This window comes from Pholis gunnellus (genome assembly GCF_910591455.1).
Source record: "Pholis gunnellus genome assembly, chromosome: 1".
NCBI lineage: Eukaryota > Metazoa > Chordata > Actinopteri > Perciformes > Pholidae > Pholis > Pholis gunnellus.
Genome location: NC_136528.1, coordinates 12,848,875 through 12,867,135, shown reverse-complemented (window position 1 = coordinate 12,867,135; position 18,261 = coordinate 12,848,875). Strand labels below are relative to the sequence as shown.

The 18,261-nt window shown below is 42.8% G+C and overlaps 1 protein-coding gene across 2 annotated transcripts; it reads right to left on the bottom strand.

The window, feature by feature from the left end:
• Positions 1 to 2,894: 2,894 nt before the first annotated feature.
• On the bottom strand, positions 2,895 to 6,559 carry irx5a (iroquois homeobox 5a). 2 transcript variants are annotated; one of them, XM_079178086.1, is made up of 3 exons: positions 5,902 to 6,559; positions 4,611 to 5,013; positions 2,895 to 3,908 (listed from the first exon to the last, which is right to left on the bottom strand). In XM_079178086.1, the coding sequence occupies exons 1-3, from the start codon at positions 6,157 to 6,159 to the stop codon at positions 3,199 to 3,201; spliced, it is 1,371 nt and encodes a 456-aa protein (XP_079034212.1). In that variant the 5' UTR covers positions 6,160 to 6,559; the 3' UTR covers positions 2,895 to 3,198. The 2 variants fall into 2 exon arrangements, with proteins under 2 accessions (XP_079034212.1, XP_079034213.1); XM_079178087.1 differs by having other exon boundaries at positions 5,917 to 6,557.
• Between the last annotated feature and the right edge of the window lie 11,702 nt (positions 6,560 to 18,261).

The following is an 18,261-nucleotide window of genomic DNA, read 5'->3' as shown; positions in this document are numbered from 1 at the left end:
TTTAGCCTAATAGTTACATTTAAATAAACCGTGAGTCGCGGCCTTTATAATTCACGTAGCCTATCCATTCAAATGGCCTTTATTTCCAGTTTTGGAGAAGAAGAAAAAAATGTTTAATTGATATGACGAGAGTAATAAGAAGCATTTTTTTCCAAACACCCCGGATTGTGCGTCTGAACGCTCAACAGTAACAAAGTCGGAGTGAAGGGTACAGACCTTATCCTCCTCTTTTCTCTTCTGCTTCTTCTCCTGTCGGATTATTTCCCCCATTTCCACACGTGGGAACGGTTTCACCCCTACTTAGTATTCTCACATTGTAGCAATCCCAACAATGAACCGACACGCCATTCAAGCGCAGGGGAAGCCAGGGACCAAGTTGTATTAAGTTGCATGGAGCATCTCCCCTGCAGGCTATACCATGCCTCTGATGAAGGGTTGCACATCCTCTCGCTCCGCTCCTCCAAGTAATCATGGGGTTAATTGACTGGCTTTCATCACGCCCAGAAATAGAACAAGTATAATCAACGATCAAATATATATCCTATATTTTAATTAGTGAGTTTTCTTTTTTTTACACGATACGATGTCTTATATAGCTGAGCTGAAATACAGTGACATCAGATAAACTTTCGATATATGCTATGGAAATACAATATATGATACTTACTTTAAACATAATGATAATAGTAATAATAATAATAATAATAAATAGGCTAATTACAGTGCAAATGTTCGATGCAGACTCTTCAGGAGCATATATCTCTTGTGCCTTTTCTCCCACTGGGTGATTTGATAAACAGCAGTTGGGGAGACAGAGCTGAATGCTAAATGTGGACATGCTTGGGAGAAAAACAAATATATTATAACCTATAATATGTAAAAAAAATAAAAAATAACATCTACAGCAAAACAGCATTGTATAAAAAAGTGGTCTGATTTTTGTAAGGCTGTTTCAATAGTGAGAGGATCGTCAGACATGTCTTTTCCTGTTCCCTGCTCGGGATAGTTTGGCAGATCATCCTCCGAACATTCCCCGTGTATTTTTAAATTAAGAAAGTTAATCGGAATGACTCCATCACCCGGCTCTGCGTTTGGTTTGCACCGTTGTAACCCCACACCCCTCCGCCACACACACACACACACACACACACGAAAAAAAAATTCAGTGTTTACCTATTCCCACACAGATGATTTACACCGCAGAAATAGTGTGTATATTGTCCCTGTGAAACGTTACTTCTTCAATCAATTCTGAGAAATCGACGCGATATCTAATAAAACTCTTAATACTCTCTGAGGGGACATTGCATCGAACAGTTCAATCCTCCGGGGATCAGCAAAGAAAAAACATAATTATGCTATTTAGCCGGCTGATGTGTCGCAATCACTGCTCCAGCACACTCTGTCAGATTAAAATAGAGGGCCCGAGTAGAGGACATTAAGGCTAAGGGAATTATATAAACCTCAGGGGAGATTTCAAATTGGAGAAGGGGAAAGTAAACTATGGAGATTAATGGCAGCCATAAACAAGAGCATGCTGTCCCACTTCAGTGGAGGTCAACAATAACAACATTAATAATAATAATAATAATGATAATGGTAATAATAATTCTGTACCGTTTGAATTTTACACTGTAAAAACCACAGAATAAACGAATTTTAGTCAGAAATGGCAGGTCAAATAATAAAAAAAGGCCTATAAGTAATAGTGGCCCAAATCTTTTCCTTTTCTGATAATGCCTCAAAATAATATTTGATAATAGCAATAGTGGTCATCATAATAATAATAGTAAATTGTTGTTTTGTTTTATTTTTCTTTCGTTGAATGTATAAATCCAGCATAAATAAATCATCAGCAAAAAAAAAAAAAAAAAAAGCACCTCTCTTCAGTTTGCCTTGGAAATACCCTTCTGTTTTTTTTTTTTTTGTTCTGCATGTCGGTCAAGTATGTAATTTGTGCTTTTTTTTATCCACTTGTCAAAGTTGCTATAATCCTCATAATAACTGTGATCATTGTGTGTGCCCCATTGGCTCCACTTCCTTTTAACCAGGCCATTTGATCAGGGATGGGTTTCCGTGACGGATTAACAAAGAGTCCCCCTGAAATTAGGAGCAAGTGTGACACCTACCTGCAGAAGTTGGAAGAGTTAGAGGACAGCGCCTGGCTACCGGCTGCACAGTGTAATAGACTCGGTCTGACTCTGCATGTGTGCATGACAGCATTCTCCCTTTCCTCCAAACACCAGTGTTTCACATCTAACGCGCCATTAAAGAGACTCTCCATTAATGATATATAATAGGCCAGTATGTTCTAAATGCATGGTCGCGTCCCTTTTAACAGCTTTGCCACGCCTTGGAAAATAGTAATGAGCTCTAAATTTGGCATAAAATCGAGCTCATTACCAGAGTTCACCACCTGATTGCTCTGCATAAAACACGATAGGTAATTGGGTTAAATGACTGCGCCTCGGTGTTGTTATTATATCAATATCCACTTTTCGAGTCATGCTCAAGTAAAAAGAGGGCCTCGTTGTATTCAAAGAAAAAATAAAATAGTGATAAGCCATTGACCAAAATGTACTTCCGTGTTGTTTCCAACATTTTTCAGTCACAAAAAAAAAACTATGAATATTTGCACGACCCAAAATGAAACTGAACCCTTTTATTGTGTAGATATTCCAACATCTTTATGCTGAATGTAGGCCTTTACTTTCAGTTTGTCAGAGCTTTCACTACCAAAATGTTTTTTTTCTGAAATGATAACTACCATAGAAACATCTGTCACGGTGCAAAATTGAATTCATATTTCGTGTAGATAAATTGGCCTTGAAGCACTTTTGACACATATCAGGCAAAGCCAATGGCTCACCAAAAATAATCGCTGCACAAGCATATATTTTCTTTCCATAATTTACTTCAAAGATAGTGTGTTGTCCATTTTAAATACAAAAATGCTACATTAAATATACATGTTAGTCTTTAATACAAATAGACTTAGGCGGCTGCAGCGATTAAGACCATTCTCTTTACACTTTAGGATTAACCATTCAGAAACTAAAACTTTGAAGATAAGCATTTGCTCTGAAAATAACATGTTCTCAGAATTTGCTTCATCATTGTTCTTTTTTCTTTTCTTTTTTTAATGCAACCACAAGGAAAATAAATAAAAGTCCGCGGTGAGTGGAAAATAATCAGGTATTAAATGTTTGACATACCTTTCTTTAGTTCATAAGGGGAGTCTTTACAAAGATCTATCTGCGTTTGGCTTCTGACTTTCTGGCTCTCCCTTACCAAAGCCTCTGCTCTATTTAACACAGTCTGGTTTAATCCATTGAAATGTGCCGTGGAGCCCGTGGTTACCGAGCCGTGGTTACTGTGAAGATGTCCAAAACTGCCCCCATAGTTCGTGTAGCCGGGGTAGAAGGGGGAGGTGTAGTACAGAGGCCTGGATAGGACCGTGCTGTTGGGGAGCGGGCAATGAGGGGAGGACCGTGATGGAGACGCGTTGGTGCCCATTACCGCGCTCTGACCCAAACCGGGGCAAGCCTGTGGCGCCTCGCCGCTGCCCTTACACCTGTCTGAGGACGTGGCGATCTCCGCAAGGGACCAGAGTTTGGGTTTCGGGGCCGAAGGGGGCGAGTGGATAACAGAGGTCACGTTGCTGGTCACCGTACCCGGCGCATGGCTCAAATCTGACGGCTTGTCTTGCTGCGCAGCGGCCTGGTTCCCTCGGGGCACCGCCGAGGGAGACGAAGTGGTTGGTTTTGCGGAATCCGGCAGCAAGTCTGTAGTCCGCTCCTCCTGGTCTTTTAACTCCGAGTCGCTCAGAAGGGGATCCGTGTCTTTGCCATGGTTCTCCTCTTTAAATCTGTCACAGCCTATGTCCCCTGGGTTCAGCAGTTTATGATCTAAAGCACAAATAAAGAATAGAGTTACTGCCAAATAAGCGTGACATTAAAACGTTGATGAAACTGGAACATATGTTTCGGGCGATCGCGAGGCAAACTGGAATCGGATGTACATAATTAGGCTATTTATGCAGGTTTCCCTTAAAAACATTTGTAGCACATGCTATAAATGTCCCTCATAAAGATGTGTGATGTAAAAAAAGGTGAGCGAATTGCTCCCCATGATTATGAAAGAGTACAACAGTGTTGCACAAACACGAACAATGTGATATAATTAAAGTCTGAGCGTATCAGCGAGTTGACTATTTTAATTCACAAATATAATTTTCAGTACTAATTATTATCGCATCGCTCATGATGATAATAAGCATTCATCAACCGTTCAAAGCTGGAATATAATGAGCATACAAAGGCGATTTTTTTTTTTGCCGAATACCCAGCGCAATACACCAGCTGTATCCTTATTATGCAGTTAAAGATAAATTGACTGCTAAACACTTTGCGTCACCAGCAATTTCAGCCCCCGAGAAGTCAAACGAGGGGAGTTCAAGGTGATTATTATTTAAAGCAATTGTCCCATTATAAATAATATACCACCATTAACCAGCAATCAATTTCGCACCCTGAGTGGAAATGACTGCGATGAAAAATTGATGATATTTTTTTTTTTGCCTTTTTTTTTTTTTTTTCTGCACCACCGACCTGCTTCTGTGTCTGTGGAGTCTCCCTTGTCTGTGGGCTTGTTTGGCTCGTCGTCGTCGTTTTTCTCCAAATCAATATTCTCGTCTTCCTCCTCGTCCTCGCTCCGGTTCCGAGGGGTCCAGGTCATCTTGTTCTCCTTCTTTAGCCTCCTCCTGGCGTTGGCGAACCAGGTGGACACCTGGGTGAGGGTCATCTTAGTGATGATGGCCAGCATGATCTTCTCTCCCTTGGTCGGGTAGGGGTTTTTGCGGTGCTCGCCGAGCCAGGCCTTCAGGGTGGCGGTGGCGTCCCGGGTTGCGTTTTTACGATATGCTGGGTCACCATAGTAGGTGCCCAAGGGTGATGCGTAAGGGTGGTATCCTATTGAGCCGGCCATGCCCGTGGTGTGGTCATAGGGAGAACCCTGTGATACAGAGAAATAATAATGAAATAGTGTGTAAAAGTTTGCTCACATTCATTTTTCTGGACTGCTTCAAAAATAGTTAAAAGGACACACAAACATGAACACATGCACGCGCATGGTCATTTGCGCGCACCGACGCATGCACGCGCATACACACGCACACACATACATGAATGCACTGGTTTTAATCCAGTAGTTCAAGTTTGAAGTTAATGTGTATGAAGTTTTTTTTAACATGACTGGGTATTTGCAATTTCAGTTGCTATATGCGTTTTTATTATTATTTACATTATGTCAGCATGAAGCGAATTTTATTCTCTCCATTAAAATTCTACAATTTGCAATTATGATAACGTATTTACATTATGCACAAAGGGCCTTATACACTTGTGCTTATTTGCCTATTCTACTGGGAACAGCCTTTGTAGTGCAGCCACGTCTGAATGAGTTGCGTGTGCTGCCACGAGAAAACAACAAAAGTGAAAGACAATTTTCCTCCGTTTTTCTCTTGTCCAAAGTTGCAATATTTCAGTTTTACAACTGGCACAATTAATATGATGACAGGAAACATGCAGTGACCTAAATTGCCATCACACGGCGTCGGTTATGAGCATAAAGCTTTGGCTCAGCATTGTCCACGCTTTCTCATACAAAAACTACAATTTCCTTAAGAGCCACGTAATAGCACACAACGCAGTTAAAATACTTCTGTTTCCTCAACAACATGTTTTCTTGACCTGACATTCTGTAACATTATATTCACGCACTCCCCAGTGACGCACATTTCCCTCTTAATCGCTTGGCTCCGCATGCACAGTGGGTATTTTGGACTTCTATAACGAGCGAATATGTCCTCGCTTTGTATTTCCTATTAGATTGAATAATCACCTTTAGTTTACTCACCACGTACGAGGTGAATGTGGCAGCCGCTGCCGCGTCCGCACTGTATGGCAAGTGGGAGTTGTAGCCTGGCGAGGCGCTGGTGAACGCGGTAGATCCGGCATAGGGCGCAAAAGCAGATCCCGAAGAGGATCTCCCAAGTTCCTCGGTTCTGGGTCCCGATATCATGCTGGTGCTGTACGCAGGGCATGAATACAGGGCTAGAGAAGCGGACGGCTGGTACAAGTAGCCCTGAGGATACGCCATGCTGGAGCCCGGAGAGTCTAAGCCACTTAACTTGCGCACTTTCCTCCCTTTATTTTCTCATGCGCTGCTGTCGGAGCGCATAGAGCCGTGTGTCTGCAGACCAGCTGCCTGTCTCCCCCCCCCCCCCTCCTTCTAAATGACAATGGTGAAGGGGAAAAAAGTAAAAGTGATTAAATAAAGAGAGGCTTAGGTGTTGGGTGGAATATTTTGGTCGCTGCCGGCCAGCCAGCCACTGTCCGTCGGCTGTTTTGTTTCGTTTTGTTTTTCTGTTGCTCCCTTATCTGAGTTGAACCCTCGCTCTCATGCCCGCGCAGAAGTTTTTTTTTTACCCGTCGGACGGGGGGTTTGCTTGGGAAAATGTCCTGCCAAGATGCTAAGTTGAAAAATTGAGGATCCTGACGCTTACTATGCTCCTCCTCTCGGGGTGTAGTCACCGAAGGAAAAGGCGAGTTTATGCTGGGTAACCACAGCCCTGCCCAAATCCATGCTCTCTCTCTCTCTCTCTCTCTCTCTCTCTCTCTCTCTCTCTCTCTCTCTCTCTCTCTCTCTCTCTCTCTCTCTCTCTCTCTCTCTCTCTCGCTCGCTCTCTTGCTCTCTCGCTCTTCCTTCTCACCCCCTCCCTCCCTCTCTCTCTCTCTCGCTCTCTCTCTCTCGCATTAACTAACAATCCGTCTCATTCTCTATTTCTCTATTTTTTCACCCTTTAACAAGGCTCGTTGCAGTAAGTCTCAAGTGCGCCTGGCAGCCCCCCTTTGGATGGCGACATCATGCGAGTCTGTCAACTCCCAACTTTCTTCTTTTTTTCTTCTTCTTTTTTTCCCCCCATACACGAAGCCGTCACTTTCACACTTGATCAATAACAAATCGGCTGTTGTGTGCCAGGATGTGGGGATATGTGCTTGCAAGATACCGGCAGGAATTAAAAAAGGCGCTCCACTGCTGTGCTCTCTTTTTGTTAATCTTTCTTTGTTCGTAAAATGTCGTCATTTTAAGTATATGTGCGTTAAATCAACAGACTTGATGCTCCGTGATCTCCGCGCGCCTTGCGTTAAAATCCGCAATGGGAGTTTTGAAATGGATTACGACTGTTGTGCACGTCGACTTTCTAACGCCAGACGAATTTTTCTTTGGTAAGATATGTGACTACTGAAAAGTAAAAGTAAGATGGCGCAAACAGCAGCTGGCCGAACACATCTATGAGAACAGTTGCTGTGTGTAAACAAACTTTGCCTTATCGACATTTATGTACTGTGATTGTTGAATAATGTTCTGTCTGCGCCGTGTTTGGACGATTTACTGTGGGCGACGGCTAAATAGTTTTTGCAATAGATCCTGGAATAAACCAGTCAGATACACACTCCCAGAAAGTCATAAACCCTCAAGCCAGGGCAGATTAGTGCCAACTACACCAAATCCGCCTGGACCAGTGGATGTAATCTCATTTGATCACTGCAGATACGTTTCAGTGGTGAAATACTGGAGCCAAGATTTATTTAATATGCCACTGTTAAGCGACAATTACCTTGTTTAGGCCTATTTCACAAATATTAGACGTCTGTTATGCCATAGCCCAGGGAAGAACAAAATATGATTAACTTTATTATTGTTGAATTATTTCCTGATTAAAAAGTCAAACACTAATTCAGAGAGTTTTATAATTAAATTAACCTGGTTTGCTTGATGCGCTTGACTAACGTTGCTTTGAAAAAAAAATATATATATATATGAATAGGCTATTATAAATATTATTCACTTTGTATCAGGCATCTACAAGCCATTTTCATCCTGGTGATTGACTTTCCAGTTCAAGTCTCAGATAAGCCGAAAGGGATCGCTGTAGGCGCTGCTAAAGAGTGTGTGCACACGCTGTCACGTGTTCTTTTACGCTCTGAAAACCTCTAGAGAGCAGAGAATGATGACGCTGGTACAGTGGGAGCCGACGCACACTTTAGAGAGAGAGGCAGAGAGAGAGAGAGAGAGAGGGAGGGAGAAATAAAGAAAGAAGGATGGCTACACAAAGCGACCCTACCATAATCAGATGACAGTGATACGATGAGACCTACAGTGGTGTCACAGCCTCCTGCAGTGTTTAGACAATCTACTAATTACTGGAACTTTTCTCATAACAGCAGCTACAGGAAGAACCAACTGAATCCGCTGGTGCTGACAGTTCTCTTTGCTTATGTTAAATATGGGGGAAATAGCATCATTATTAGCTACGGTTATGTATCCCTTATAGTGAAATTATTGTCCGTCATTTATAGCTTTACCGAAGTACAACAAAAAAAAAATCCACATTTTAAAATAATTTGTGCCACGTGGGCCACTACAAAAGTACCTGCAGAACTGGTGATATTATTATTATCATCATTATTATTATTGTTTATGAGATAAAAGAAGCGTCTGTCTCATGTGTAATGCGCTTTGGTTCAGGCTCTGAAGTAGGAGGAGGACCTATAATTTGAGATCACGGAGCCTATAATAGGAGTTGGTTATGGCAACTGCTTCCAACTCTCAGCACTGCACAGATAGAGGAGGAGGTGTCGGTGAGTATAGATTTGCTCCTTTGCGCTTTATTTATGTGGAAAAGTGCATATGCGTTTTAGATGCGTAACACAATAGGTTGTTCTCAGGTGATCCGATTTTAAATCTCTATTAATGTTGTTTTGACGGCGTCTAACTTTTCTCGCTTCCTCTTCGTTACCGCGTCGTCTTCTTTTATTTTCCCTGAGAAAACGACCCCGGGATTGACGCATGAAAACGGCTTTACGTGGCAAAGACGAGGCGAATGAAAGATGATGCATGCCACTTAAAATGCCTGAGGGAGCAAGTGTAATCTAAATTGGATATAGAGGGTATTATTACACAACATTATGCATTGTGGCGGACTATTTGCGCGGCCGGGTGAGTTAAACAGTAAGTTAATGTCGAGTGGCGGACAGGTTTCTGGAGCGCACAAGGTCAGCTGCACTGCTCCCAAGCCTTTTGGTGGTATGGAGAAAAAAAAAATGCTTGAAGTATTCATGGGATTTTTAACCATTCTAAATCTGTGTCCTAAACCGATTAGTTGACACCAATTTTTCTTTGATGTATTAGCTGAGGGCTTTTGCCACTTGGAAGCCAATTGAAATTCAAAACAGTTTTCGCTCCAAATGCTTTGGGGAGATCTGCTGCAAATAATGGATGTAATTTATTTTTGACCTTGCATTTTTATTTTTTATTTGAAGAGGGGATTATTAAATGATTAAACATATGTGCACTATGCTATTGGACTAAACAATTGGCATCCTTAGCTATTATCTTTATTAAAGCACAGCAGTAATTTTACCTCTTTATTCATGCATTTTAAAATGTGAATGGCATCGGTTGTGTCTGTAGTTTTATATTTTTTATAGTACTAATGACTGTTAGAGGTTTAAAAAAAAAAGTATTTACATTTTTTTGACTGTTTGTCTTTGTTTTTAATTTGTTCAGATCCATGTTGAGGAAGTCTTCTCATGTCACCAAGCAGTCAGTGAAATGCACCCCTCCCAACCCCCCAAACACACACACACACACACACACACACACACACACACACACACACACACACACACACACACACACACACTTACCTTACTCTGGCACCAATTAAATTCACTTTTTTTACTTTTTGAGGTGATAATTATTAAACAGTGGACACAGGCATATTTTACGCTCAGTTCTGCATTCTATCACATTTTGTCTGTTTCAAATTTAATTGGCTCTCTCCTGCTTTTTAGGGATCCTGCAGTTGCTGTGATTGTTTATACAGAAAGGTTTAATTTTTTTCCAGATAAATACTCATCTTGCTCACATGAGCTGATACACAAATCATGATTTGATGATTGTATTTGGCTTTGAAAAATTATACAATTTACATGGAGCACAATGAGCCAATGTGGCTTTCAGGAGAGAGAATCCATTTTCTGATCTCTTTTCTGTTCTTGTGATTTCTTCTTCTTTTATTGACCTGAATGAAGACGTATGGAGCAAGAGTGTGTGTTTGGTTTGCTCCTGATGGGGCCCCCCCCCCTCTCTCCCTCCTCCCCATGATCCCCGCAAGGCTGAGTGGCAGGGCTCTGGATTGGCTAAGTGATGAAATGATGACCCTATTATGAGAAGCGATTCCAAAATGAGAGGTATCAGACAAAGATTGCACCCTTCTCTCACTGCCACGCCGTCCTCCCGCACCACACTGCCAGCTGTGCAGATGATGATTGATTCGCTCGAGATGGATCACAGGAAGCACCCATTGATTTTTCAGTGTTTTATCAAAACTATTTATTTACAGTAGTATCCATAGGGCGTATCCAGGTTCACCCGTTACCCGCTATTCCAAATGGGGGATGTTTTAAGAAGGATAATTCTCCCTGCTTCATGACAAGACAAATGACCTGTAATATTATTTCAGAAATGAGTCAATAGGCTCAGTGACGAAACGAAAATTGACTGCATATAATGAAGCCTGAGTGTGACTCTGTGCTCTTTCAGGGGCCCTGCTGCAGACTCCACTGTCAGCATCTATACAGTGATGCCAGACCTCCGAGTGTTCAACACACAATACAGGCCTGCTCCTACAGCTGGGACAAAATAAACCTCATGTTAGCGAATATCACAGATGGTGAATCCACATACTCAACACCCCCCTATTCCTCTCACCAGTGTCTACCTGTACATTTTGATTCATGATGTGAGCGCTTCCGTGCCCGACTGTTGTCTAACCAGACCCACGGCTAAATAGCAGGTTTGTTTTGAAGATGCTATAGGTGCCATATGGTAATCATCTAAATCCCATACTACTCAAAGCTCTCGAGGCATGTAGGATGTACTCCTTCCTGCAATGCCTTCATGACGGTAAAGTGATACAACGTACAAATCAAATGACTACCAGAATGCTAAAACCACAGTGTGGGAGCTCTGCCCTAGATATTTGCTCTGACTTAATCCAATTGAAATAGTATGAGTGAGTTGCAGGGGCTCCCAGGTCTGTTGCTTGCTTATGTATGTGATGCATAATGGAAGTTGACGAGGTTGGTGATAGATCACAGCCCAGGTAATGTAAACACATTAATCCCTCAGGGTTCATGTGCATGTTCTTTCTCTCTTTTTCTTCTTTCTCTTTCTGTCAGCTTCTTTTTCTGTTTCTCTCTCCCTCTCTCTCTCTTTGAGCGCACCCTCCCCCCCCCCCCCTTCTCCATGTTCATCATCTTCCCTAAATGCGTTAGTGGAGCACAAAACCAGAAGCAGCCCTAATCTGTCAACATGCCCCTTTAATTGGAGGGAGAAAACAACACGTGCTTCTGGTTGTGCCATTCCTAAGTGCACATGCCAAAGAAACACAGAGTTCACGGAAGAAGTGATCCCGGGAGAGCTGGGCATAATTAAAAGTATCTTTTAATAGGCTTGTAATGCTGAGCCTGACTCTTGTTGCCTTAAGTAGAGGGCAAACTCTGTGGCTGGAGACGGACATGCGAGGGGCTTCTGCTGAGGGAGCCTGTAAACGATACGCTGGCCGGCCGTCATCATCAGACATGCAGTCTCTAACTCAGTCGCCACACTCGGGACAACAACCACTTTCCACCCCTGCCGCGGACACCTCCGCTCTCCCATTCCCATGTTCCTTTGTTCCCCAAATGAGGGATTCTCCTCCACAACATCACCTCTCCTCCCAGGCCACTTTGGCAAGTTGTGTTCTACCGCCTACTCGCAGCACCAGTGGGGAGTGAGAAATGGGACTAAGGGGTTGATTTGGGGCCTGCTACACTGTAATCAAATGAGACTGCTTAGGGGAGAGGAGAAGGAGGAGGTGGAGTATTATGTTCTGCCGTGCATTCCACTGCAGCATTGTTGCTTTTTTGTTTTTCGTCAGGGCGGACTTTGATGCTGGATCCCCTTACCTTTGTAGTCCCGGCAGCCATGTTTCATAAACACAGAATGGGAAACATCCTCAGCATTAGAAATTTAGATTGCTGCTTTCCTCCTGCCACTCAGCATTCCGCACGTGCCCAGTCGCATTCTCCTTCTCCCTCTGCTGAGGCATAAAGTTTGCTCTCCCATGCCTCTGATACATTTAAACGTCTTACAATCAGCACCTTTTATTTGGTGTGTCATGTATAATCTGTGGCAACAACAATGCCAACAAGGTTCTATGTTATTTTCCCTCTCTTGGTACTGAAGTATTCCGCTGTCGCTGTTTTGTTTCAGCACAATTGCCCTCGCAAAGAAGCGTACTTGCTTGAAATTGAAGAGGTGCCAGGTGTTCAATGTAGACCTTGCCTTTATAAATGAGTTTAATGTTAATATCAATCTAAGCATTCTGTAGCATACTCCTTGCTTTGTTTTATCACACAGGGAAAAGGCAGTGTTCACTTGTCTTTGTAGTTAACTGAAACTCTCAATGGGATACAGTGTAATGTTATTCAAAATCTATCTTAACTCATTAAAACCCAAAGTGTTCAGCTCTGCTTCACATTTTTTTATTGTCTTACTGCAGTCTTGACAATGTGCTGTATTCTCAGCAGACTAATTTCACATGTAATTGAATATTGAAATGTCAAACATTGATGAGAATCATGGCAAAATAATGAAATTACCTCTTTCGAAAGGGCATTTTTATTCGACATGATACAGATTATACTTCTGCCATCGGAGACGTTTCTTCGCTGTACTGTGCTCAGGCCCAGGTCTTCCTCCTCCTCCTCCTCCTCCTCCTCCTCCTCCTCCTCCTCCTCCTCCTCCTCCTCCTCCTCCTCTTCTTCGAGAGTATCAGTTTTGTCCAACATCTGACACACTGCCCTGGGTGATTGAGCCAGACGTGGAAAGCCAAAGCGGAGATGCTCTCCTTAATGCCCGACACCTGGTGCAGATTTGGAGGGGATTGCACTACAGGTACTGTCTTACCTCTTTCCCAATCCCAGAAAGTCCCTGAGGTATTTCCTCTCCTGTCTGCGGCTGTGTTTGTTTCTCCTCAGCTTTGCCACCCAACTTCACAGCCTGCGTTAAAGTCGGCCCCCTGTGTTGGGATTAGGGTGATAAGGGGTTGAAATATGAAACCCTTCATCCCTTTGATACACACTTCTCTGATTTGTTAAGGTATGTTTTTAGGCTCCAAAAGATACCAATAGGATTAAAATCTATTCAAAGCGTAACTCAGGTTTTCAACAAGCAACAGCTCATGAAAAGAATTCTGTCAACGGGCCAGGGCTTTTTTTGTAAACGAAAAAAAAAAAAAAAAAAAATCAATTCACAGTTAATATCCATTTAGAACCCCAGAACAAAACTGTTACCTGAGTCGCATGATTAGATGTGTTTCCATTCAACAAAGAAAGGAACGAATTTCCCCAGACTGACTAGTGATATCAGAACATTTCCAACGCCAACATCATCAACTACCTAATCCCACATGTGCTCTGCCTTGTATCCGTCTGTTCCTGTTGTTTACACCCCCTCCCGCCCCCCGCCACACCCTCTGTCAGGGTGTGCTTTACAACTGGACACGTTACTCAGGAGTGTTGCTGCTCACCTTACAGCTTGCAGGCACATCTGTAGGCTGTGCTGGGACAGCATCGCTAGCCAACAGTAACACAGCAAGGACATCAAAGGCTGGCAGCCCGGGCCGCACCACCTGAGCATGTTGATTGCAATGCACCGCAGTGTCACCTGACCTGGGGATGGAGAGGATTTTGTTGTGCCAAGTGGAGGCATTATGTCCAGGAAGTGCTAAATAGGCTTGCTACCAGAGTACACAGTGTAAGCAATACAGCTTGACAGCAGTATTTGAAGATCAAAGGCTTTTGTAGAGATATTTTTTGGTTGTTTCAGAGAGGTTCAAAGCCTACGTTTTTGAGGATGTATAAAATCAAGCATTTTCGGCCCTTTATTCCAAAATTGTAATACAATACATTTCAATATATTTCAAGCACCGGGTTGACAAAATCATAATATATATATAAGCTGTAAAAAAATACTCCACAATAATGTAATAACCTTCCCTGGATACTGAAGTAAAGTATATTTTGCGCATCGGAGAAACACAAGCGAGTGCACACTTGCTGAGCTTCATAGGCACACTGTTTATGTTGACACATGCAACTCTCTTCCCGATGCAAATGCAATCTAAACATTAGGCGAAGGGAAGGCAAGCGTAGCCCATAAAGGCTGTGAGCTCCAAACACTTTGAACAGACAACTATCACTAATCACTCCCAGAGCAGTGCGGCGTGTAATTACTCTGCCAAACGTTTGCCTTTCACAGCTTAGCACCGGGAGCCCTGACCCTGCGCTTCCCTGTCTTTCCTCACCACCCTGCATGTGGAAGGGGAGGACCCCCCCCACCCCTTCTCTTGACTGAGGGGGTAGGCAAGCTGAGCTCCCTCTCAATATTTAGAGAAAGAGTGGAGGAGGAAAGAGAGAGGGCGAAAGACAGGGAGGGAGAGGACTGAGGTTGGTGCTTCCGGCTTTGTGGGAGCCCATTTAAACAGGCTTTGAAACCCTAGCCATCCGGAGATCAGAAATAGCCTTATTGACTGCATGGGCCCAGAAGTGACTGAGCACACAGGGTTCTTAGAGTTCACCCTTCCTCGCCACTCAGAACAGGAGGGGGCCATCGCATGCTAGGGCCATCTACAAAGACTATGGACATTAATTTTGCATCAGAAGAAAAATAATATTGGTCCGGCTATTTTTTGGTGTCACAAGGTTGTGCTGTTGTATAATGTCTTTTTAGTAATTTGTATGATTCTATTTTTTTTCTGCAAAGTGCAGGACCTCTAATGCTCCTCACTCTCGTCTCCCTGGGTCTTATTTACTCATATTAGTGATGCGGCTGTCAGTCTGCAGTGTGATGTGTCCTCTGTCTGGGTGAATGCTGATAAGATGACACAATGCAAATATGAAGTGTGAGGGGGGCCGCCTTGGCAAGCAGGTATGGTGTGTGCACCGACCGGGATCCCATAATGACTATTAGCTGGATTTCACAGCCTGCTTCTGATCTCTCGCAATGACGGGCCTTTTATAAGAGGAGGGGTGTGCCACTACCCCTCCTAATGGCTCACACACATGTGCATGCACACATGTACCCAAAGGCGCACACACACAATGGACGATAACATATATACATATATGAGACTGTGTAATGCCATATGAAGTTTGATACTATGTGCCACTTAAGTTCATTTTGTCCTTCAAAATTGCCCATATTTTTTTATCGCAAAATGTGATTAGATAGTCTTCTTTTATTCCTTCTTTTTTTTTCACTGATGAAGTTATGAATAAATGAAAGAAGGGGTGTTTTTATAGTTTTAGCTGGCACAATGGAAACACAGAACTTTGAAGCAGAAATCATCATTTCAGCATATTATAGACGCATAATGTATCCTTATCTTAATTTCTCTACGAGTCATCTTCACCATATTGTCGTGCAGTTCGCTGCTGTTCTACAAGTTCATTTAGACTCGCAGTAGCTTAAAGAGCTCTCTTGGTTGCTGCATGATCTTGTAAAGGCTTTTCAGAGAGCCCCGTTTTTATCACTGATGTAGTAATTTCACTTCATCAGTCAGTTGTGACTAAAAATACATCAGGGATTAGCTTCATGGCCAGCCTATCTCGCACGGCTTTGATAACATAATGGGGGCTGGTTGCTCGTGGTAACAGTCATCTGATATGTAGGTTCATAACGTTCAAAAGTACACTTACAATACTACAGGGTGTTTGAAAAAAAAAAAGAATGATAGAGTGTGATCTTTTTAAACTCTTCTGAAAAATGATGTGTCTTCCCTTTTAATTCCTTTGTAGGAGCATTTTGCGAAGATGAAAACAGCGCCCACCCCCACTCCTTCCCCTTTCCCTTTTCTATTCTACACAAATTAGCTATGGTCCTGGAGGGCAAAATGACAAGAGGTTACTGGAAGACTGTGTGTTTAATTAATTGAAAAATGCTTAAATTGCTTTTACAGTTGTTATGCGGAGTGAAAAAAGGGAATCCGTGTTGCCAGTACTCAACCATAATTAGCACCCACGGGAATTAAATATTTAGCATTAGCTGTGTTGCAGCACTCAGGACACAAATTTCTATTTTAACTATGAAAGCGAGCCTGTCTTAAGTGCATGAGTCTGTGTGGACAGCTGTGCAAAGGGGAACAGCACAGGATATTTCAGCGAGACACCCCAGTGGCATTCCGGGTCCTTCCACATCACATGTGTAAGAGATATGGCAGTTGTATTCCCAAGGGTTAGGCATTACTCAGAGTATTTAGTTTTCTAATTAGGCTGAGGGCCTTTCGTCCATGCCTGCCACCACCATGGGAGCCAATGAGAATTTCCTCTCTTATGTGTCAACTCTCTCTCTGAGACACCGGGAGAAAACAAGAGAGGGAGGGAAAGAGAACGCGTGCGTGAAATGAGAGAGAGAGATATACACACATGGTTGAGGGAGAAATAAAAGACCTCGGGAAAAGCCTTTGTTTATTCCAACTTTAATTACACATTGCCTTTAATGACTCCACTGGTGTGTTTGAGGCTGCAGAGAGAGGCTGTGGAGCCTTAATGATCTGTAGTAGTGGATGTCAGCCGAGCCGTTGGAGACTTAAAGCCCATTTTTAACAGTCCCTTTTGGTTTGGGCCTAGAGGCGACAGCGCGAATGGGGTTCATGCTAAGCCACACTAGACTAGACTCAGGGACCACTTGAGCGTCTGGTCAGCCTCTTTCGCTGAGGGGCCGGGCCATTTGGAGGCATCAGCAGCTGACCGCAGCAACGGTTGAACTTGTCAGTGTGCATCAGGTTACCCACTAATGAGAAGTAATAAGGGTTATCCTAACTTTATGAGACTTTGATCTTTGTGCATGGTGGAGTTGGAGAAGGTGCGCTTGGAACTGGAATTGTATGTGTGCGTCGGGGCGGGTGGAGAAAAGAGACAACACAGAGGTAATTAAAAGCTCTAACTTTGGAGTTTGGATGAACGTTTTTGGAGTGCTACATATTGTAGGTTCAACCGAAATAGATGTCTTGGATTAGCCACCCGTGGGAGATAACAAACGGGCTGGAAAGTTGTCCAAAATCCCAGTGGTCTCACACAGTTGCTGTCAAAGTATAATAAAGGGCCACCACAAACACAATTTATCTTTCCAAACTTGGATCTTGCTCTGGGAAAGTAGTACATTAAACTCAAAACAGATGACTGTACTGGATTGAATCACTGAATTATGTTCAATTAACACAATGGAACGTGTAGCCCTTTGCACAGCTGCGTTATTTGTTTTGACACACAGTTCTCTTAAAATTCAACCACTCCAGCTTCAGCACAGAACGTTAAAACCCCTTGTTCTGTCAAACAAATTCTCCGGATTATTGAAGGCTCCGAGAATTAGAATGGAAAAATCCATGCGTAAAATTACCGTCCATTCAATTTCAGGCGATATTTTCCTCTAGAGGCAAATGTGTTAATTGGGCTTCCTAAAGTAGCTCAATCCTCAGGTTATTTAATTTCCCCAAATGCCTTAGCTGTGCTGAATTCAGAGGGAATATGTGTGGAGAACTCTTCACACCAGCAAAATGGCCATTCAGGGAAAAATAGCAACCTCTATGGAAAATAAAATAATAGTGAAGGTTATAAAGAAGAAATCTATATATATATATATATATATATATATATATATATATATTTATTTTTTAAGTGGTGTTAAGCTTTTATGTATAACGTGGTACAATTATTTCACAAAAATGTAGCAGCAAGACGCTAAATCACACAAAATGGTACTTAACTCAGTTGTGAATAAAACTGAACTGAGCTTGATCTGCCAAAAAACCCTCATCTTCATGACTGTCATGTCATCTAATTGCTTCTGTGTGTTTTTCCCAGAGACTGTGTGCAGCTCGGTTGTTGGCCCTTAGCGCTCCAGCAGCCTGGTCAAAAAGACATCCTGGCAGGGTCCCAGGGTGGATGCATCGCCCACGCACACTGCCCTCGCCAGCTCCCAGAAGTCTTTGTGGTAAACCACTGACCGTGCTACTCCCTATTTTCCTTTCGGCCCAGCAAATAATGTGTCAGAAAAAGATTATTGATAGCCCATAAAAGAAGAGCCAGA